General features: G+C 38.6%; 2 protein-coding genes across 4 annotated transcripts in view; one reads left to right on the plus strand and one right to left on the minus strand.

Moving 5' to 3' along the window:
* glis2b (GLIS family zinc finger 2b) overlaps positions 1-2296 on the minus strand; it is a 67170-nt gene extending 64874 nt beyond the window's left edge. For both annotated transcript variants that reach the window (XM_046865622.1, XM_046865621.1), the window contains exon 1: positions 2267-2296. The gene's annotated coding sequence lies outside the window, so the exon portion shown is untranslated. The remainder of the gene's footprint in view (positions 1-2266) is intronic.
* Positions 2297-2379: 83 nt separating this feature from the next.
* tfap4 (transcription factor AP-4 (activating enhancer binding protein 4)) overlaps positions 2380-23785 on the plus strand; it is a 31314-nt gene continuing 9908 nt past the window's right edge. Inside the window, exons 1-4 of one of the 2 annotated variants that reach the window (XM_046865624.1) lie at positions 3019-3128; positions 4660-4705; positions 5381-5546; positions 22906-23004. In XM_046865624.1, coding sequence (XP_046721580.1) covers positions 5472-5546; positions 22906-23004 — 174 coding nt within the window. In that variant the 5' untranslated portion in view covers positions 3019-3128; positions 4660-4705; positions 5381-5471. Of the gene's footprint in view, positions 2698-3018; positions 3129-4659; positions 4706-5380; positions 5547-22905; positions 23005-23785 lie in introns of those variants that run through there. The other variant, XM_046865623.1, reaches the window with a different exon arrangement.

The following is a 23785-nucleotide window of genomic DNA, read 5'->3' on the forward strand; positions in this document are numbered from 1 at the left end:
GCCTTACTTCCTATTTGCTTCACTGTCAGATTTGTTTATCCATAAACAGGAACACTATATGGAGAATTAAAATATATTAATTCACTTTTGTCCTAATAGGCCAACTATGTGCCTGATTATTGCATTTATTTTTTTTATAAAGAAGCAAACAAGAATTGATCAAATAAATAACAAATCCCAAGATTGTGGAAAATCTAATTTCCAAATTGAGCCAAAGAAAATGTACATCACTTGGTCCAAATTTGTACAGAATCTTCCTTAAAGCCTTCTTAATTGGTGTTCCAAATTTCTTTTACCGTTTTGTAATAAGGGCTGCAACAGACAACATAACTAGAAGAAGCAGAAGAAAGTAATAATAAAAAGTAATAAAATAAAAAATAACAATATAGTGCCTACGCACCTTTCATTAATGACCTCTAAGAGGGGGGTCAAGAGGGATATAGAGAGAGTCGGGAGAGAAGGGTGAGCAGCAGGTTCGGTTTTTGAGTCTTGTACGACGTGGGTTGTGGCCAGAACAATAACCCTGAGGGTTCTGTAAAAAAAAAAAAAAAAAACAATTAAAATAAATAAAGCCTAGCACGAAAGAGAGCATGTCTGGTTTATTTTTGTCAGTGAATGCTACAATATTGTGCTTGTTATGCCAGATAGTTGTGGGGGGTGCATAGGCACATACAGGCTATAAAATCTTATTTCTTAAAGGGAAAGAAAGTTAACTGGTGCATTTGCCATAATTGTTTTAGAGCAAAATCTCTACACGTGTAACTTTTGTGTCCAAGCAGTAAATGATGGCACTGAATGTCAATTAAAACAAGCCTCTGCACTGTTCCTAGACTACTTGGTCACAGGTGCATGTTACCTGGCAGAGGATGTGAAATCTTTCTTCTTACCTGAAGACAAAACTGAATACAAACAGGCAAGACCCACAAAACCCAGCAACACCTTAAGAGTTTTGGTGAACCCAGTTAACTAAAGCTGAAAGTCTATTTCAATCACATCTTAATTGTTTTTTTGATTTTGCTGGTATAGATAGAAAACTGTCCAAATACTTTCCAAATTACAGAAATGCTTTTCTGGCCAGAGTCCATAAATTTAGTGTTATGTGCAACTTTCCGTCATTAGGTTAGACTAGATTATCACAGTTGAGTTTATTATTTCATCATTTTATTTAACCAATAAAAAATATTTTTTATTCAACCTAGGTTGGGGTTGACAATTTTGTGCCTGAATTTTTATTTAATATAAATGTTTTTGTCCTGCCATAAGTTTTATCTGTATTAACAGTTGTTATAGATCACTGTGAATGTATTTTAAAATATTCAACATTGTGCTCGACTTTGGACACCCTGGTTATAAAGAAGAAAATGTTGTATTGTTTTCATTTTCCTTTAACCATTGCTTTCTGTTTCTTTCTATAAGCAGGTTGCAATATGTGCCTTTAAAATATATATATATATATATATATATATATATATATATATATATATATATATATATATATATATATATATATATATATATATATATATTTCTTCAACTGCAGGCCTACTGATACAACTGCGAGCGCCTTATATAACCTTTATAAGTGAACATGTGACGTAAGTCGTCATGCATTTTTATTCCTTTTATTTTACACAATAATCACATGTGAATTCTGGGGTAATTATGCAGAAATAAGGAGCCAATCCACCAGGATCACTAAACGCTGGTATTTTGCCCCTAAACGGACGCATGAACCCACTTCCGGGTTCTCCTCTCCTGCTCCCATTTTGTCCCTTCAGCGCGCGTGTCGTGTGCTGAAGTTACATGTATACGTCGGGAGTGGTGGAGGACCAGGGAGCTGCAGCGTTCCTCCTCTTCCTGCTCTTTTACACAAGCAAAATGGTGTACGAATTCAACACGGGCGCGCGGTGTGTGTGTGTGTGTGTGTGTGTGAGCGCGAGCGCGAGAGACCCCTCCCTCTGACTTGTTAGTGTTTTTGTTCAGTCGTGCCAAGTCGTCAGCTGAGTCTGCGTGCTCACTACACAACTGTACAGCGATGTGACAGCGCTCGCGACCACGACATGTATTCGTTTATAGCGGTTTTTATCTGGGGGGTTTTCACACTACTCTGACATAACGTTTGATTCTCTTAATTGTGTGGAAAAAATAGAACTTGGTCATGTGTTAGCAGCTGAGGTGTGAAGCTGTTGTGTAGCTCATACAGAGTTCATAGTGATTATTTTGCCCCGCGGAACACGGTGTTTGTGTAGTGCTGCGTGATTCCTACCAGCTGTTTCCCGCCTTGAAAGACACCCGATCAGCTGCAAACACACACGCACAAAAGTACAAGCAGTAGGAGGGAGGGGGACGGGGGGGAGGAGTAGGAGGGAGAAAGAGAAAGAGCGCCACACACTACGAGGGAACCCCATCAGCTGGAAGTAGAGTATCATTACAACTCTTCACGCTCAGCAGACATCGTGTTCGTCCACAAATAACTAAAAATTCAGCGACATAGTCCGAATTGGATTTATTAAATGCGCAGTTGGCGAATACACAGCGGAAAAGAACAACGGATCTTAAAAAGCGAAGTGTTTGGAAGAACCGCGGACTCGAAGCTGGAGAGGAAAGCATGGAGTATTTCATGGTACCAGCTCAGAAGGTGCCCTCCTTGCAACATTTTAGAAAAACGGAAAAAGAAGTCATAGGAGGCTTGTGTAGGTATGTATGCGCATCCGTGCTTCCTTTTAAGTTTGTGATTAATAAGCAGACATGGTTTCTGTTTTTATCGCCCGCCGAGCAGCAGAAGTAATGAGGCAACATGCTCGATCTGATTGGTGTGTTATTGTGTACACGAATGGATTTTTTTTAGAGTACGATGGGAAATACTTCAAATAAGACCCCTATTTCTATGCTTAATGTTGTGTTATGGTGTTAGTTTCGAACTAGTGCGCTATTGTATTCGTGTTAATTCGCAAATAATGAGGTTAAATCCAAACATTTTGTGTCTAACAAACATAAACCACGTGGTTCCCTGCACACCACGCCGCTGTTCTGCTGCAAGGCGATTCCAAATCAATGGACTGTATTTGAGCGGTTTAAAAGTCTCCCGCTATTTTGTGCAGATTTTGCGGTTTATTCTGCCGAATCCGGTGCGTAATTTGTGTTTTGTGAAAGTTGTGGCCGAGCAGCGCGTTACTGCACGCGGTGTTTGTTGGGTTGAGAGCGGGCTAAAGTTATTGTGGGCAGTGCGGCCATGCTTGTGGCTTGTGCTACAGCGAGGATTTGTCGTCGTCTCGGCTCTCCAAACATAAGAATTTAATTAATTAGGGTTTTTCTGTGATTGAAGCGTCACACGCTGGAATGTGCTTTCCGATTTCAACAACGTCAACAATTTGGCGGGAGCCTCTTCGGTGTTCGGACTGCACCTTTATTCCCGTAGCCGAGCCACGCTGCCGCATGGACAAGCGGAGAGGAAGCTGTGTAGAGAAGCATTGTTGTAATGGCGGAGGGCTTTGATTTGTGCTTCTTAACACGATTTTATGTGTGTTCAAATGTATCCCGGGCCGATTCTGTAAGCTGTTCCTCTAGATCGTAAAAGCAAACAAGCTAGTGAGTCGCACGTTGATAAATTAATAAGTGCTTCTTTTATAAGGGGGTGTGTATGTTGAGCAAGGCCCGTCAATGCGTCTGTAGCCTGATCTCAAAGGGGGGGCGGGGCGATCTCAGGACGTGGCGACAAGCTTTCTGGGAAATGTAGTGCTCTTCTACTAAAACGTCAAAGCATTCAATGTATCGCATCATTTGTTCATGGTTGAACTGTTGAAAAAATTGCAATAATTGGAAATTATATATTTTTCATGTTATGCTAAGTGAACGTCGTTACAAGAGTTGTTTTAAACAAGGTCAAGACTTTTACTGGTCTGATTTTTTTATTTTTATTTTTATTTCAATAGGTGTTTAGTGCTACTTTGTTTCTTACACAACCATGATGGAAAACGCATCACATGGTTGTGGAAAAGATGTTACACTGTTTCAGAAGGGTCAGAATGTTTGCATCAGGCAAAGAAACCATCCAAAGAGATTGCTGAAATACCTGGAATTGGGCTAAGAATTATCCAAAGCTTGTTAGAAATAGTGAAAGTAACTGTATTTCCACATTTACAAAATGCAGAAAGAAATTGCAGGATAGAGACTAAACAGCTGTGCGGGCACTATTAGTGAGGCTAACTAAAAAAAAAAAGCTTGCTTAACCACATAAAGCCTGGAGTGGGAGCGTTGAGAAAAGGTCATGTGGCCTGGCGAGTTCAGATTTTCCCTGCTTAAAAGCTATGAGTGGTCCAGGGTAAGAAGGGGAGCACACGAAGCAATGCATCTGTCATGCACTGTGTGTAATGCCTACAAACGCTCTTTCGGTAGAAGTGGTGTAAAAAAATACTACCATTTGACTGGGCTGCACCGTGAGTACTGTTGCCACCTTACAGCTCCTGGCTCAATATGGAGCTCAGGTTACTGTCTGAGAAGTGCTTCTGGGCACATAATATCTGTTTTCATGTGGTTTATTTCAGTTCTTTGGTTTCCTCTCACGTTCTAAAACATCCTAGTAGATGGTTTGTACAAGCAAATTTGCTCCTCAGTCTGAACGTGTGTATGTTCTCTCCACACTCTTTGTTTTTGGGATAGCATCTGTATTTCAAGGACCCTGATTTGGATAAAGGAGTAAGTGAAAGTGAGTTTGAGGTACAATAATCATTTGCTCAATATTACAATACTGATTATCTTAATTATTGTATTGATCAAATTAGCCATTGTTGTGCAGCCCTACAGATAGCTAGTATTGATTTAAGTGTTCTCAGAACCATCAACCAGTTGAATCTTGTCTTGATTTTAGCGTGTTTAGGATATCGCTTAGAACATTATTGATTACATGGAGACTCTCAGCTCTCCACAATTGCTGTATGATGTGTACAAGGATTTGGTTATCCTTTGGACATCAAATGGCTTTGATGATGTTTTCTGACCAGCTAAATGCAACAAGGTTGCAGCACAACCATCATACATTGCATAAATTTGTCAAAGCTCTCCACTAAAATGAGCTGAATGTGGAATAGTCAAGGTGCAACCCAATAGTGTGAGACTGGGTCAGTGCTTTGGATTAAGTCAGTGGGTAAACTGGTATTTTGGATTTTTTTTGTGGGTTTGTGCTGCTTAGGATCTAAGGAAGTATAGACTAAGGCTTTCCTGCAAATGGTCTGGAGTTGATTCCAAGTGTTGAACTGCAAATTGGTACTGGACAAATATTTATTATTTGTATTAAATACATTTTTTGAAGAAGAATGTTAATCATTCCTCCATGTATTTGTAATTGTTGGATGAACCATTTAACTAATGTTTTTTCCTTCAGTTTAGCAAACATCCCCCTCACACCAGAGACAGCACGGGACCAGGAAAGACGCATTCGCAGGGAGATCGCGAATAGCAATGAGCGAAGGCGCATGCAGAGCATCAACGCTGGCTTCCAGTCCCTCAAAACACTCATACCACATAGTGATGGAGAGAAGTTGAGCAAAGTGAGTTACTTTATTAAATAAACCTGATTTTAAATGCCATAAAGCACAATATACTGACAAGTGACATATTTTTACATATTTTATTTGATTAATTCACAAAATCACATTTCAATGGTTTATAGATTGGTTTAATGTTTTGGAATATCTAAAAGAGGTTAATTCCTGTTTTCACTTCTGTCTTTTTTAAACTTTATTTCTTACACTATTTTCAGTTTTAAAATGGCCTTTTTTGTTTAATTTGGTTAATGTTTTGTGATTGACTTAGCTAGTATAAAACGTTCCACTTTTCGCCATGTAGAAGTTTTTTGTTATCTAGTTTCCAATTAGGATGTATACATTCCTCTATGATTTAGCAGTTTCTGTAGAAGTCTGAATTCCTGATTCCAGATGCAGTCATGCAAGCCCATTCCATGACTGTACTTACACCATGTTTGACCGTTTGCGTCATGCGAAGATCTTTCCTCTTTCTGTGTCTTCACAGCAAAACCCATATCTCAAAGTTAGAGTGGATAGACTTTTGGAGCTGTGCCTGGGCAATAACAAACCTTTTAGTCAAGCTAAGATTCTGTTTTAATGTCACCATTAAATTAATATCACCAATATGCCAAAAAATGTAGAACTGTAGAAAGGTTTCTTTATAAATTTAGACCCTAAATAGATCGGACATGTTTTCCCAACACACCTCACAGACGCCTAAAAGTATTGAGATCTGTGGAATTTGTCAACCACATGGAATTATTCCTGTGACTGGTTGCAATATTCTGCTGAAAGAAGTGTACTTGGTCTACAATGATGTTTATGGCAAGCCTGCCTCTGAAAGACATTTGACCTATGCAGCTATTAGGTTCCCACCTTGGCTAGGCCTAGGGGAGTGTGGGAACAATAACCATTTAGTTGTTGCAGGTTGTTTGGACAAAAATAGGGACAAGAGGTTAGAGTAGTAAATGCCTTTAATGGGTTAATGTCGTGTAACAAGCTAAAACTTAAATGTGTTGCAAAGGTTTTAAGAAGATTAGACTCAGATCGGAAAAGAAAATGGACAGTGCCAAAGAACTGAACATGGGAAAAGGACTTCTCTTGGCTGTATTTTGGAAGCTTAACCTGACTGATAAACAGCATCAGACTAGCTGACTATACTAGGCTATGCTATCAGAAACAAACAAGGGGTGTCACCTGCCCTCTAACCTAGGGTGTCTAAACACTGGTGGAATGTACCGCACGTTCTTACCTGTTCTCACCAGGTAAACTAGCAAACAGCGCTCTCTCTCTCTCTCTCTCTCTCTCTCTCTCTCTCTCTCTCTCTCTCTCTCTCTCTCTCTCTCTCTCTCTCTCTGGAAATGCTTCAAGTGGCTGATTTTGAACTGTAGGCTCACCTCAATAGACAATACAGTGATGTTGATGAAAAAAACTTGTGAAATAACATTTATTGATGCATATTTGAATTATTTTGCAACAGAAGTTGACTTGACTTCGAAGTTCAAATGAAAATTGTAACTCTTGTAAAACATGAGCATGTGCAGTATTATTCAACCCCCAGCTTCAGTACCTTGTGGAGCGCCCTTTAGTTTTTAGAACCTCTAACATGCGTTTTCTATAAGTGCTGACAAGCTTCTTACACCTCTCGATTGAAATCTTTGCCTATTCTTCACGTGCAAAAGCCTCTAACTCAGTGATGTTTAACGGCTTCCATGCTGCAACTCCCAATTTGAAGATTTTCAATTGGATTTAAATCTGGTGACTGAGAAGGCCACTCCAGGACACTCCAGCATCTTTTCCCCAACCAAGCTTTGGTTGATTTGGAGGTGTGCTTGGGATCATTGTCTTGCTGGAAGATCAAATGATCACCAAGGTTTATTGTGTCAACAGAAGGCATAACGACGTTCTTCAAAATGACCTGGTATTTCTGGGAATCCATGATGCCAGGTACACAATGCTGCAGAAAAACAGCCCCACATCACTATTGACCCACCTCCATGCTTGACCGTGGGGATGGTATTCTTCTGGTCATAAGCCTGACCTTTTGCACGCCAGACATACCGCTGGTCCATTAATCCAAAAGTTCCAGTTTGGTTTCATCAGTCCATAGAACTGTCTCCCAGAACTCTGTAGTTTTATTCAAATTCCTCCTGGCATATTCTAGTCAACTCCTGATGTTCCTCGAGGTCAAGAGTGGAGTGCGTCTTGGGGTCCGGCCATGAAGTTCTTGATTATTTAGTGCACGTCTTATAGTTGCCACTGAAGCACTTGTACCAACCTTCATCATGTCATCCTGTAGCTGTCTTGCAGTCACACGGGGGTTTTTCTTAGCCGTCCAGACTAAGTTGCTAAGGGCCCTTGATGAAATTGTGAGCTTTCTTCCATGGCCAGGCAGGTTTGCAGCTGTTCCATAACTTTTAAACTTCCTTATAATGCTCCCAATGGTGTCTTAGAATGTTACATTTTTTTAAAATCTTCTTATACCCAAGGCCCTTCAGATGTGATGAAATAATCTCCTCTCTCAGCTTTTGTGGAAGCTCCTTTGTCTTTCCCATGATTGCAACTCACCTTGAACACCTTCATGGTCGGGGTTTATATATGCATCACAGCTGAAGCAAATTAAGGATCATTATATATATAGTGTGTGTGTGTGTGTGTGTGTGTGTGTGTGTGTGTGTGTGTGTGTGTGTGTGTGTGTGTGTGTGTGTGTATGTGTATATATATATATATATATATATAATATTTTATTTATTTATTTATTTATTAGGGATGCACCGAAATAAAAATTATTGGCCGAAACCGAAAAAGAAGGAAAGCAAGGCCAAAAACCGAAACACCGAAAGAAATTATGGCAATTATTATTAGCATTGCATTTATGTCTGACTGTGTACTAACCTTACTAAAATCAAGGCATTTCAATTGCAGAAATTAATATTAAAGTTTCAAAGAATTAATCAATTACAAATTAAAATATTTATTTATAGCACATTGCAGCAATGCACAGGATAAAATAAATTAAAATTTAGTCTTAAATGTTTAACTTAAATGCACTCATGTGTACATTAAATAATAATGTGAAGGCCCTCTGGCCTGCTGAAAGGTTGTACAATTAAATATGTTCTTTCATAAAAACAAAGTTCATTTAGAACAAGTGCAACTGCTTAAAGATACAATACAACACTATCACTGGAAAACTTCCTGCCTTTTCAAAAATGTCCGCCACAGACCGAGTGCGCATGCTCGGAGAGGTTTTGCTTTTCTGTGCTGCGTTCCTCTCATATTCAGCATGGCGATCGGGATGTTTGGATTTCAGGTGATAAATTAAACCCGACGTGAAGAAAGTCTTTGCAGACGAAATTTCGGCATTACATGTTTTGCAAATCGCTATCCGTGGGTCTTTCTCAGAAATACTGAAATACGTCCACACCGCAGACACGTTTTAAACATGCACGTGCAGGCAGCGGTTTCTGTTTCCGTCATCACAACAAACTGTTTTGGCCGTGTTTTTTTTGGTGATCAAAGTCTTTCGGCCGAAAACCGAAAATGCACTTTTGGGCCATTTTCGGCCGAAAATTTTCGGTGGCGAATATTCGGTGCATCTAATAAATATATATATATATATATATATATATATATATATATATATATATATATATATATATATATATATATATATATATATATATATATATATATATATATACATATATATATATATACACACACACACACACACACACACACATTACACACACACACTTACAATCAGAATCTCACTACCGTATTTTCGTGTATATAAGACGCATCTTATACAAAGTTGTACGTACCCCTCACCTAGGGAGCGTCTTATATTAGAGATCAGCCTGGAATGACGCGAAGAAGGAAACAATCTCAAACTGCTGGATGCACTGCGTCATTCAGGATATTTCCGATGATGAGTTTCAGGCACAGTGCCACGCAGCCGCAGAACAACTCGCGGAAGTGGCGGAAAAATCAAGCCTTATAGATGCTATGTTGGAAGAATAGGCACAGGAGTGTAGGATACTTTTCAGGGCTTTGTGTCGGAGTGAAATGACTCGCGAATTTAAGTTTGACACTAGTTAGCTTTTTGTAAAAACGAGCTACACCCCGCACGTTTTTAGTGATTTTGTGAGTGATCTTTGTGTTTGCAATGTTGGAGAATATAATAAAGGTTTGTTTTGAGAATCAACGGTGGTTTGTATTGTATACTGGTAAATCTCTACCGTTAGTTGGTGCACATATGCCTTTTGTTGTTAGCAAACATGTATGTACATTTTTATAGCATGCCTTCATCAAACAAATCACGGCAACGCTGTTGTGTAAAAAAACCTCCAAAAACACGTGCATGCACATCATGTACATAAAGAAATTTCAAGCACGTTAATATATTGCCGCCATATTGGTTTTCGTTTATCGCGCATATGTGCACTAACTAACAGCAGAGATTCACCAGTATACAATACAACACCTGTAGCAGCTGTAAGCCTTGATTTTTCCGCCACTTCCACGAGTTCTTCTGCGGCTGCATCGAGATAACCGACGTTAAATGGCAAATTCTATTTCCAATTCTCATTTTTATATATAATATAAAAATGATATATATATGTGTGTGTGTGTGTATATATATATATATATATATATATATATATATATATATATATATATATATATATATATATATATATATATATACATACATACAGGGAGTGCAGAATTATTAGGCAAGTTGTATTTTTAAGGATTAATTTTATTTGAGGATTTAATTTGAACAACAACCATGTTCTCAATGAACACAAAAAACTCATTAATATCAAAGCTGAATATTTTTGGAAGTAGTTTTAGTTTTAGCTATTTTAGGGGGATATCTGTGTGTGCAGGTGACTATTACTGTGCATAATTATTAGGCAACTTAACAAAAAACAAATTTATACCCATTTCAATTATTTATTTTTACCAGTGAAACCAATATAACATCTCAACATTCACAAATATACATTTCTGACATTCAAAACCAAACAAAAACAAATCAGTGACCAATATAGCCACCTTTCTTTGCAAGGACACTCAAAAGCCTGCCATCCATGGATTCTGTCAGTGTTTTGATCTGTTCACCATCAACATTGCGTGCAGCAGCAACCACAGCCTCCCAGACACTGTTCAGAGAGGTGTACTGTTTTCCTCCTTGTAAATCGCACATTTGATGATGGACCACAGGTTCTCAATGGGGTTCAGATCAGGTGAACAAGGAGGCCATATCATTAGATTTTCTTCTTTTATACCCTTTCTTGCCAGCCACGCTGTGGAGTACTTGGACGTGTGTGATGGAGCATTGTCCTGCATGAAAATCATGTTTTTCTTGAAGGATGCAGACTTCTTCCTGTACCACTGCTTGAAGAAGGTGTCTTCCAGAAACTGGCAGTAGGACTGGGAGTTCAGCTTGACTCCATCCTCAACCCGAAAAGGCCCCACAAGCTCATCTTTGATGATACCAGCCCAAACCAGTACTCCACCTCCACCTTGCTGGCGCCTGAGTCGGACTGGAGCTCTCTGCCCTTTACCAATCCAGCCACGGGCCCATCCATCTGGCCCATCAAGACTCACTCTCATTTCATCAGTCCATAAAACCTTAGAAAAATCAGTCTTGAGATATTTCTTGGCCCAGTCTTGACGCTTTCAGCTTGTGTGTCTTGTTCAGTGGTGGTCGACTTTCTGCCTTTCTTACCTTGGCCATGTCTCTGAGTATTGCACACCTTGTGCTTTTGGGCACCCAGTGATGTTGCAGCTCTGAAATATGGCCAAACTGGTGGCAAGTGGCATCTTGGCAGCTGCACGCTTGACTTTTCTCAGTTCACGGGCAGTTATTTTGCGCCTTGGTTTTTCCACACGCTTCTTGCGACCCTGTTGACTATTTTGAATGAAACGCTTGATTGTTCGATGATCACGCTCAGAAGCTTGGCTATTTTAAGACTGCTGCATCCTCTGCAATATATCTCACTATTTTTGACTTTTCTGAGCCTGTCAAGTCCTTCTTTTGACCCATTTTGCCAAAGGAAAGGAAGTTGCCTAATAATTATGCACACCTGATATAGGGTGTTGATGTCATTAGACCACACCCCTTCTCATTACAGAGATGCACATCACCTAATATGCTTAATTGGTAGTAGGCTTTCCAGCCTATACAGCTTGGAGTAAGACAACATGCATAACGAGGATGATGTGGTCAAAATACTCATTTGCCTAATAATTCTGCACTCCCTGTATGTGTGTGTGTGTGTGTGTGTGTGTGTGTGTGTGTGTAAAAAATGAATAATATAGATATTAGTCGAGAGCCAAAGACAGATCTAACACAACGGGGTCAGGGAAAGTAGAAAAAAACAGCAGCTAATACAGAATACAGCGTCAAGACTTTTTACCAAAAAGGTTTACTAGGTTCTCCCTCACTACCGCATTGCTAAACTCCTTCCTCTGGCTTACTGTATCTGCTCACATCATATTTAAACACTGATGCTTGTTTACAAAGCCAAAAACAGAACCCCTCAGACTCTCAGCATGGTACTCACCTTGCACAACACCATGCTACCTCAGATCCTTAAACACTGCTTAGCGGGTCTCATCCTCTCCCGAGGTACAAGAAAAGTATTCTTCAAGACTGTTTTCTGTTCTAGTACCTAGGGGGTGGAGCAAACCTCTATTTGATGTTTGAACAGCAATATTGCTAGCAATCTTCAAATGACTTTAAAAGACCTCTTTCAGCAGTGTTTAACTATCCACATATATTTGAAAGAAAATGTGATTCGCCAGGACGCCTTCTTCCTTGGCTTCATTGTTGAGCTCTTATGCTCACATTCCTGTTATAGGCACTTTTAGCGGTGGACAGGGGTTGGGATGGGCACTTTAACCAGTGATCTAAGCAGCCCCATCTATAGCACTGTGTGTTTTGACACCTTTTGTAATAGCCACTATTCATCTCTTTATTTTTTCTTTTTTTTTTTTTTTTTTTTTTTTGCAATTTGTGTTACAGTAGCTCTTCTGTAAAATGGGCTAGGCTTTGTTCCTTATGTTCATCAGTAAGCTGAAGTGGTATATTTATTGTGCTTTCCTGAATCAATGCATTCGTGAACTCTATATGGCTTGTTTTGGAGATGCTCTGACCCAGTTTTCTGGTGTGTACATATCGTCCATTGTCAAAATCTCTAAGATCCTAACACACACCTATTTTTTTTTTTTTTTATGATTAATATGGCACGGGCAAAACCAAGACCCTTGGCCAAAATATTTTTTAGAGGCAATCACTACAAAAAGTTATTTCTGTAGCTCTCTATGGAATTGTCAGGTTTCTTTTTCTAGACTGCATGTTTTCTGTAGATGCATGATGGGATTCAAATCAAGGCTCATGGAACAACACTTCAGAAATGTCCAGTGTTTTGTTCTTGGCGATTTTTGAGTGGTTTTCAGGTGATTATCCTGTTGGAGGACCTATGATCTGCAACTGAGACTAGCAACAAATTTGTCCAAGCCCTTTTTATTTATTCTGTTAATTAAAATTTATATTTAAAATTAAATTGTAGAATAATTATAATTATTCATATGAAAGCAGTACCAAGTTTGGTTTTTTTTGCTGTTTTTTTTTTTTTTAAACATGATGATTTCTCCATTTTGGCTTATTCTGTTTAACATTTTTATGTTAAACGTTTCCCCAAACTGTTCCCAAAAATATGTTGTTCTTGTAGGTTGCTTTGCTTTGTACCCATTTTTCCACTTAATCCCAAAACGGCTTCATATGGTTTAATCTGGAGACTGTGCTGGCCATTTTATGATTTAAACCCCCTATCAGAATTGAATGTAGAGAATAGATGTAAATGCAACGATTTTTTTGTTTAATGTACATGTGGATTTGAAGTTGCTGGTACAAATTTCATGTTGCAGCTAATTCTGAGCTTGAGGCGGTGGCACACAAGGAAACTTTCAGAAGTGTTTAATTTTTTTAATTCTTTTACTTAAATTCACTTTGAATGTTATATTGCTGTTTTGAAAGAAATGTATCATTATGAAACAAACTTCTTAAATTCTGGTGGCAAGGAACAATATCAAATGGCTCACAATGTTCTTTCTATAGTTCAATCTGAGCAACACTTCCTTTTGGCCCATGCCCTCATGGAAGATGGGTTTTCTTTTGGGGCACTTCTGCTCTAAAGAAAAGACATACACTTTTAAAGATTATAATTGCCTGTCTGTCTTAAATTATAATTCCTTTTTCTCACCATTATGATCGCAATATGCTACTCTCTGCGGGACATTACTGTCAACAATGTTTAAAGGGGTGTAGTAACACACTGTTCCAACTCTGTATAAAACCAGTGTTGGAACAGTGTGTTACTACACCCCTTTAAACATTGTTGACAGTAATGTCCCGCAGAGAGTAGCATATTGCGATCATAATGGTGAGAAAAAGGAATTATAATTTAAGTTAATATAAGTTATTGTTACCAATAACTTTTAAGGCTTTATTAATTTATATTGCTACTGAACAGCTGTGTTGTTAACCAACTAAATTTTATATTTTTTCTTTAGTTTTGGTGACCTAAACTTTTGTTCACCTCTAGCAGTTTACAGTACCTTTTACCAATGGAGTTTATTTACTGGTCTTAATGAGCAAGATTGTTAACAAGTGGAAATCATTTCAGACTGTTTCTAATCCTCTCAGGAATGGACATGCCTGGAAATTCATGTTCAGACCATGCAATGCTCAGAAAAATTGAAAAAAATTGAGAGGTGGAAAAAAAAACATTTATCTTAAAAGAGAAACTGCTGCACAGCTTAGTTTTGCAAAGTATAAAAAAAATTAATAAAAAAAACACAAGAATGCTGTAAAAAATGTCCTTTGGACAGATGAAACCAAAATGGAGCTGTTTGGCCATGGCAAAAACCAAATGCAGCATATCTGCACAAACAACATAGGCCAACTGCATATTGGTAGAGGGTTAATTTGGGCTTGTTTACAGCCACAGGACCTGGGGACCTTGCAGTATTGAGTTGGCCATGAACAACTCTGTCTACCAAAGTATTGTAGAGTCGGATGTGAGGTTGTCTGTCTTGACAGCTTGAAAACAACTTCATGCAGTGATCCCAAGCGCACCAGCAAATCTACAAGAGAATGGCGTAAATGAAACAGAATAGAGGACTGCAAACCTCAATGAACGGAAGCAACGTTTTAAAGAAAAATGGGCAAATTTCCTCCACAAGAAGGGCAAGATTTACATGATGCTTATTATAAAGTTATTGCTGTTAAAGGTGGTTCTGCAAGCTCAAAATTTAAAAGGTTTTCACAGGATGCTTCTGGATTTTGGTTTTATGTTTGTGAAATAAATAATGACATGTATTCATCTAAAGTTGCATTTTAATAATTATTAGACATAATCAATGATTTTTACATCCAGATAGGTAAAAACATAGTATTTCATCTTTTACACAATACAGTAAATAAAAATTCTGGAGTAGTAGAGGGTTTTACCTAGAACTGCAACAACTAATTTATTACAACTAATTTGTTTTGCTTATATAAACTATAAATCCCTAATTCAAGGTATTTATGTATAAAATACTTGGAAAAATGCAATGGTCACATATTGGGTTTTAACCATCTTTAATTTTGACATTTTAAAGATTATAGTGGCTGTTCGTTTAAAGGAGATATCTCCATGCCCTCCTCAACAAATTCACTCATGCTGGGTTGTTTCTTTCTGTAAAAAAAAAAACAACAAAACAAACATATAGAATAGAATGGAGAAACACAGCAAGCTAACAGAAAATGAATAATATACATTAGTGTATAAATGCATAAGCATAAGCAGCTGAAAACCACAACTGTGAGTAAAAAATTATCATTTGCTGTTGCTTTTTGCTGCTTTTAGATTGTTAGTGCCCACGGTTTTTATTTAATCCATCACTATGTAGCGAGCGAACTGCGCAATGTGATGCGCGAGCTACGGCAGAACAGATCTAGTGTGACTGTCCCAAAGTTAGCAAACACAGTTTACAAAATAGCACTTCATTGGCCTATTTACAATAGATAACAGGAGATATATAGTAGGGCTGGGGTTTCTCTTTAATGTCCGCCCACGCTCCCCTCTGGGCTTCCATAGTTTCGAACGAACTCAGCCGTCCCACCACGCGTCTGACATAGACATACACAAACACCATGGCAGCGAGCAGAGAAGAACTTGTTCCCAAGAAAGGCACAGTGTCATCTGTAATTTGGAATTGGTTCGGTTTTGCTGCGTCAGATGCAGCACAAACACCCCGCTGCAAAGTGTGTTTGAAGGCTGTTGCAAGCAAAGGTAGCGGTACCACCAATTTACTGCAGCACCTCAAACAGAGGCATGCTGTCAAATGGGAGAGATGAAGGGCCCTACGACATGAACAAGACAGCGGCAGCACAAGACTGCGGTTAAGCAGCCGCATCTTGAAAATACACGGTTAAGCAGCCGCACTTTGTTTAGTGTTGCGTTTCTAATTGTACACATGCGGTATGGGTGGTGGGAGCGACCAAAATACATGTAAAGACGCTTCAGAACGGCGTCTCCATTAATCAGAGCACTTAACTCACCATATTCAAACATTTATAAAACATTTTTTAAAGTTTGCTAAATCTTTCGAATAATTCTTATTTAGAATCTCCCTGTCTATTATATTCTTATTTCAAATGTCAACTCATTTTACTGTGGAGTTTTGGAGAAAAGTGAAGGCAAAATCACTCCAAACATCACTGCATTTTTAACCATGTTCCACATTCAAACACTCATGACACATTTTTCTTTATAGGTTTGCGCAATCTTTTAAATTATTTTTATTTATTTATTTTATTTTTTTATTTTTATTTAGTAGGTAATAATACAGGTGCCTCTCAATAAATTAGAATATCATTTAAAAAGTTTATTTTAGTAATTCGATACAAAAAGTGAAAAGTGTTTTAATATTGTGAAAAAGTTCAATATTGAAGACTCGTGGCATCACACTCTAATCAGCTAATTAAATCCAAACACCTGCAAAGATTTCCTGAGCCTTTAAATGGTGTCTAAGTCTGGTTCAGGAAACACAATCATGAGGGAAAACTGTTGGCTTGACATTTGTCTAGAAGATCATCATTGACACCCTGCACATGGAGGGTAAGACACAAAAGGTCACCGCTAAAGAAGCTGACTGTTTACTGAGCATGTTAATGGAGAGTTGAATGCAAGGAAAAATATGGTAGAAAAAGGTAAAACGGAGCTGATTTCAAGAATTTGGGGGCAATTCACAAAGCATGGACTGCAGCTGGAGACAGTGCTTCATGCAGATTACAACTGACTCATTCCTTGTGTCAAGCCACCCTTAAGCCAGAGACAACGTCAGAGGTATCTTACCTGGGCAAAAGACAAAAAGGACTGGACTGTTGCTCAGTGGGACAAAGTTGTCTTTTCAGATGAAAGAAAAGAAAATTTTGCATTTCATTTGGAAATAAAGGTCCCAGAATCTGAAAGAAGAGAGAAGAGGCACATAATCCAAGTTGTTTGAGGTCCAGTGTAAAGTTTGCACAGTCAGTGATGGTTTGGGGAGTCATGTCTTCTGCTGGTGTTGGTCCACTCTGTTTATCTTCACTTATGTTTGTCTGCACAGCCGTCTACCAATAATTTTTTAGATCACGTCATGCTTCCCTCTGCTGACCAGCTTTATGAAGATGCTGATCTCATTTTCCAGCAGGATTTGGCACCTGCCCACACTGACAAAAGCACCAAAAGTTGGTTAAATGACAATGTGTTGGTGTGCTTGACTGGCCAGCAAACCTACCAGACCTGAACCCCATAAAGAATCTATGGGATATTGTCAAGAGGTAAATGAGAAACAAGAGACCAAAAAAATGCAAATCAGCTAAAGGCCACTGTCAAAGAAACCTGGGCTTCCATACCACCTCAACAGACCCACAGACTGATCATCTCCATGCCACACTGAATTGAGGCAGTTATTTAAGCAAAAGGAGCCCCTACTAAGTATTGAGTACATATACAATAAATGAACATACTTTCCAGAAGGCCAACAATTCACTTACATTTTTTTTTTGATTGGTCTTATGAAGCATTCAAAATTTTTTAGATAGTGAATTGGTGGGTTTTTGTTAAATGTGAGCCAAAATCAAAATGAAAAGAAATAAACACTTGAAATATATTGGTCTGTGTGTGATGAATCTATATAATATACGAGTTTAACTTTTTGTATTGAATTACCAAAATAAACTTTTTAATGATATTCTAATTTATTGAGATGCACCTGTATATGGTGTGTATATATAGTAATATACAATATACTGTGCAAACATTATGCTTAATCAGAAATGTCAGAAGATAATATACCCAAATGACAGTAATGTACAAGTATGGATGTATGTATGATACAGTATATATGGTATAATTATGGGTGGAATGTACAGTAGTGCAAATGTGAGTTAAAGCTGGTGTGAAAAGAAATGTGTAGTGGATAAGCAGTGCAAAATACATAGAAATTAACAATGCAGTATTGAAACAGCTGTTAATAGGAAAAAAAGCTATTCTTTAATCTGTTTATGTGGCTCTGAGGCACCTGTAGCGTCTGCCCGATGGGCGAATAGTCCATGGTTTGGGTGAGAGGCATCTTTGATGATGCCCCTCGCCCTTTGCAGACAAATGTTGTATATGTTTTTCAAGGTGGGAAGCTGAGTGCTAATGATTCGTTGGGCAGTATTCACCATCCTCTGAAGGGCTTTACAGCTGAACTGTACCAAATGACATCCTGGCATAAGTGTAGGGTTGTCCAGGTGGGTATGGGCAGAATGAAGTACCATGGAAATCGTTGACCTATTCAGGCGATAGGCAAATTGGTATGGGTCCAGAGTTGGTGGCAGCCAGGCTTTGAGGTGGGTGAGGACCAGTCTTTCGAAGTACTTTGCGATGACTGGTGAGTGAGATGGAACAAACGTCACCTAGTTCTGTTGCAGCAAAGTGCTTTAGCTTTGGTATAATGGTAGCATACTTAAAATAGCTGGGGACAGTTGCTTGGGCCAAGGACAGATTGAAGATGTCAGTAAAGACCTCAGCCAGCTGCTCTGCGCATGCTCTGAGTACAGGACCAGTGATGCAGTCAGGGCTGGCTGCTTTCCATGCATTCACCCTGCCCAGGGTAGTACACACTTCATAGGTGGAGTGTGTCAGTGGCTGCTCACCTGGTAATAGCTCTGCCTTAAGCATGGGCTCTATGCCATATGTCGGGGCTCAGCTGTTTGTATACGTTTGGCTTTGCAGATTCCCCTCCTCAGATTGGCTGTGGTGATGCTGTAGTCCTCGGGGTCCCCAGACCTAAAGGCTGTGTTGTGTGCTTTGAGCAGAAGACGGACCTCCCAGTTCATCCAGGGTTTCTGATTGGGAACACTGATCTTTTGTGTGCTCACCTGATCCACACACCTGGTCAACAACAGAATTGTTGTTGATGTTGGTGATCTGTGCAGCAAATTCACTCCAGTCTGTGTGTCAGAACTGCAGCTGGAAAAAGGCATCAGCCCCATCCTGCCAGATTTTAACCGTCCTGATTGTGGGTTTTACATTTGATGACTGGCGAGAACTTGGGCAACAGGAACAATGAGAGATAGTCTGATTGTCCGAGGGGGTTGCGGCTTCCTTACAGTCTCCAGTGGTAGAAGGTGAAAATGAAGTCCGAAACAGTTTGTTCGCGATGTGTACGCGCCGCCATCTTGGTCGCTTTCATGTTTTTGTCTGATTGACAGGACCATACACATTTGTGTATCTTGTATTAGCAGTTACATTTTGGTGCTTTGAGTACAATTCACCCATACTGACCAATGGATGTTTAACATGGCACCTCATGCCACAGAACACTGAGGGTTTGAGAATTAGAATTGTTGCAAACAGTGTGCTGAAGACAACCTGTCTGAAAACATGAGTTACTGGAACCGTTTCCTGCAGTCTGATGAGACTTAGATAATCTTGAGCTGGTTAGATAAGCTCAGATGGTTTGTTAAATTGTGTCTTGCCTACAGTTAAACATGGTGGTGGCAGCATCATTGTCTGGGGCTGCATAAGTGCTGCTGGTACTGGGGAGCTGCGGTTCATTGAGGGGAAACTTTGATTCCAAAATGTACTGTGACCTTCTGAGGCACAACATAATGCCCTCCCTTCAGAAACTGGGCTGAACAGTAGCCTTCCAACATAATGACCATAAGTAAACCACCAAGATGACAACTGCCTTGCTGAGGAAGGTGAAGGAGATGGAGTAAGTAATTACAGTGCATCTGGTAAGTATTCACAGAGCACAGTCTTTCTAAGTATGATGCTACAAGCTTGGCACAGCACAGGGGCCACTCAAGGCTCATGTCCCGTAGCCACTCCATTTTCATCTTGGCTGGGTTTTTAGGGTCATTGTCCTGTTGGAAGATGAACTATCACCCCAGAGGTCCAGAACGCTCTGGAATGTCTCTGTACATCGCTGTATTAATCTTTACCTGGATCCTGACTCGTCTCAAAGTTATTGCTGCTGAAAAACATCCCCACAGCATGATGCTGCAACCACCATGTTTTACTGTAGAGATGGTATTGTACAGGTGATGAGCGGTGCATGGTTTCCTCTAGACATGACTCTTGGCATTCAGGCCAAAGATTTCAATCTTGTTTTTTTATGGTCTGGGAGTCCTTCAGGTGCCTTTTTGGCGAACACCAGGCAGGCTTTCTATGCATTTTACTGAGGATTGGCTTCCACTGGCCACTCTACCATACAGGCTTAATTGGAGTGCTGCAGAGATGGTTGTTTTTTTGGATGGTTTTCCTCTCTCCTAAGCTGGAGCTCTTTCATAGTGAACATCGGGTTCTTGGTCAACTCCCTTTGCCCCAATTGCTCAGTTTGGCTAGGTGGCCCGATCTAGGAAGAGTCCTGGTGGTTCCAAACCTCTTCCGTTTATGGATGATGGCGACAATTTACGTATAATTGGGACAATTAATGCTGCAGACATTTTTCTGTACCTTTCTACAGACAATTCCTTGCACTTCATGGCTTGGTTTATGTTCTGACATGTACTTTTAACTGTGGGGCCTTAATATAGACAGGTGTGTGATTTTCCAAAACATGTCTAATCAACTGAATTTACGACAGGTGGACTACTATCAAGTTGTAGAAAAATCGAAGCGTATCAGTGGAAACAGGTTGCTAAATTTTGAGTGTCATTGCAGTTACTGTGAATGTACATGTGATGATTATTCTTTTCTTCTTTCTTTTTATTTAATTTTTTAAAATAAATTTGCAAAGATTTCTAACTTTGTTTATGTCATAATCGGGCATTGTTTGTAGAAATATAAGGAAAAAATAATAATTTAATCTCTTTTGGAATATGGCTATAATATAAAATGTGGAAAAAGTGAAGGGAATACTTTCCGGATGCATTGCATGTCTCCAGACCTGAACCCTATTGAGCACCTGTGGGGCATCCACAATCGGAAGGAGGAGCGGCATGTGTTTAACAACATGATTTCATTATGGAGGAGTGGAAGAGCAACAACGTGCAGCTCTGGTGAATTTTATGCCGAGGAGGATTAAGGCAACTACTCCTTAAAATATATTCAGTTTTCATTTCTGTTGTCCCTTGAGAAGATATACTAAAATGCGAGAGGTATACTCACTTTTGTGAGATTTTCTGTTGTTTTTTTGAGACTTTAAAAATCAAATAAATTCAGTACACTTTATATTGATTGAATTGATTATATAAAAGTAAATAAATGGAAAAATGTTATTAAATAGTTAAAAATTGTTACACTTATATTAACCAAATTGGGTGTGTTTTTAGATTTATATTTAATTTTCTAAAGATATGTTCTACTTAACTGTTTTATTAATTTAAGCATACTTTAACAAAATTTATTCATTCTTCATTCATTCACTCCCTCAATATGTGTAATTGTCAGGATTGTCTCCTTTTCAGAGAAATTCTTAAAGCTGGAAATAAAACGCTTAAGTGCAATCCATAGCACTAGCATTAGCCACTAGCCATTTCCTGGTTAGTGGCTAGTACTATGGATTTTTTAGCATTTTCATGCATGCGCAAAACAAATTTTATTTCTGGTACAGAGTAAGTAGCCAGAGTGACATTGTGCTAACTGTAGTTTCTTTTTGTATATTATTTTATTATTTACCTCTGGCATTGTTGTGCTTGTTTTTAAATAATAATAATAATAAAAAAAGAAAAAACAAACATTAAAATGCACTCAAAGTGCAAAACGGACACTAAACAAACTTGCGGTCCTCCACTTAAGTTTCTGAGGAATACAAATTTAAACTATGTTCCGCATGTAAAAAGGATTGCATTCAATACATGTGTACAGAGTAAAACACTCTGTACCTATAAAGTTTGGTATGGATATGTGTACTGTTACACACCTTATCATATACCTGTGTGTGTGTGTGTGTGTGTATAAAAATAAACAATGTATGTGTGTGTGTTTTGGATCATTGTCCTGCTGCAGAACCCAAGTTCGCTTCAGCTTGAGGTCACGAACAGATGGCCGGACATTCTCCTTCAGGTTTTTTTGGTAAACAGCAGAATTCATGATTCAATTTATCACAGCAAGTCTTCCAGGTCCTGAAGCAGCAAAACAGCCCCAGACCATCACACTACCACCACCATATTTTACTATTGGTATAATGTTCTTTTTCTGAAATGTGTTGTTACATTTACGCCAGATAAACACATTCCAAAAAGTTCTCCACTGTTCCATGTTTTTGCCATTTGTGAAAAAGTGCTCTTACTGTGGATCACTGGAGTCCCAAATCTTTAGAAATGGCTTTATAACCTTTTCTAGACTTTTCTCATTTGTTTCTGAATTTCTTCGGATCTCGGCATGCTGTTTAGCATTTGAGGATCACTTTGTCTTGCAGGTCCTATTAAAGAGATTTCTTGATTGTGAACAGGTGTGGCAGTAATCATGCCTGGGTGTGGCTAGAGAAATTGAACTCAGGTGTGATGAACAATAGTTTTAAAAGGGGGGGCAAACACTTTTTCACATAGGGCCATGTAGTTTTGGATTTTGTTTTCCCTCAATAATAAACATTAATAATAAATTCCCTTCATTTAAAAACTGTATGTTGTGTTCACTTGTCATCTTTTACTAATATTTAAATTATTTTGTTGATCTTTAAAGTGTAACATACATGCAAAATAATAAGAAAAAACACTTTTTCACACCATTGTTTATATATTCTTCATTTTTGTCCTATTCCTCTAAACATTGCTAGTAGATTCCAGTATTAATATATGGGGTTTTTTTGTTCCTATATTTATTTTGCTATCTCCCAGGCTGCCATCTTACAGCAGACTGCAGAATATATTTTCTCTCTGGAGCAAGAAAAGACACGACTACTGCAGCAAAATACGCAGCTAAAGCGCTTCATACAGGTGAGCCATGGCAAACTGTTTTTAACCACTAGCCTTCACACCTGAAATCATTACTGACAGAAATATCTGCAGTTCTAATTAACATGGAAAGTGTTTGCAGTTTATGGTGCATTATGAGCATGTATGTTTTCACACAAATAATAGTTGATTAAATGGGAGATGTATTTATTAACAGAACACTGTAGTTAAGTGTTTGTTATTGTGTTTACTGTTTAACTGTGATTTTAGGAAGGGTTATTTGCCCTACTGTGTAGAAACTATACCTTCCACACAATCATTATGGGTTGTGTAAAATAATATGCACTTCCAACACACTTTAGGACCAAAGGTGTATTTTGCAGGACACAATTAATATAGATGATATACACTCACTATCTCTTTCAAAGCAGCATCAATGACATGGAACATTCTTCATGACATGCAATTCACAAGATAAAATTCAAAAGGTTAAAACAATTTATTTTGAGATTCTCGTCTATGTTGTCTTCAAACTTTGTGTTTAGGGCTAAAACAATTCCTTGAGTAACTTGAGTAATACAACTTATTGAGGCAAATTATTTGCCTTGATTCTTCATTCAGTCAATTACTCACGGTGCATTGTGTTTCCCTGTGGACCATTATTACTGACACGCCACCGGCTAAACTCTGGACAGGTAAACACAGAAGACACTGCAGAAAGAAAAAATGAAGGAATGTGGAGAAAATAGAAGCCCTTTTCCGCCATATAAAAAAAAGTTTGACTAATTCCGACTTTTTTCTTGCAATTCAGTTTTTTTTTTTT

Source organism: Silurus meridionalis, chromosome 14, assembly GCF_014805685.1.
Source record: "Silurus meridionalis isolate SWU-2019-XX chromosome 14, ASM1480568v1, whole genome shotgun sequence".
In the NCBI taxonomy this organism is placed as follows: domain Eukaryota; kingdom Metazoa; phylum Chordata; class Actinopteri; order Siluriformes; family Siluridae; genus Silurus; species Silurus meridionalis.